General features: G+C 49.8%; 1 protein-coding gene across 1 annotated transcript in view; it reads left to right on the top strand.

Moving 5' to 3' along the window:
* Positions 1 to 239, top strand: part of LOC119585171 (FGFR1 oncogene partner 2 homolog) — a gene marked incomplete in the record, with an annotated part of 60,262 nt that overhangs the window by 132 nt on the left and 59,891 nt on the right. The window contains 1 exon segment of the mRNA XM_037933807.1: positions 1 to 170. Coding sequence (XP_037789735.1) covers positions 146 to 170 — 25 coding nt within the window.

Raw genomic sequence — 239 nt, 5'->3', positions numbered from 1 at the left:
CCGATCTCTATGTAAGTGCTCATCTGTACTTGGTCTCTATGAACCTTAAAGAATATCATGCGCAAGACTCAGACCCTTCATTAGTGTCCATCGCGTGCAGGCTGGCTCACAAGAGGCTCCACCTGGTGCCTCGTCCTTTGCCCCAATGGTAGACACAGACCCCAGGGTTGGTGAGTCACGGAGTTTGGTATTCCCTGTTAATAAGTAGCATGGGCCTGTTTGGGAGTACTTATTCTTCC

The sequence above is a fragment of the Penaeus monodon genome, chromosome 19 (genome assembly GCF_015228065.2).
Source record: "Penaeus monodon isolate SGIC_2016 chromosome 19, NSTDA_Pmon_1, whole genome shotgun sequence".
NCBI classification, from domain to species: Eukaryota; Metazoa; Arthropoda; class Malacostraca; order Decapoda; family Penaeidae; genus Penaeus; species Penaeus monodon.
This window is presented reverse-complemented; position numbering and strand designations above follow the sequence as displayed.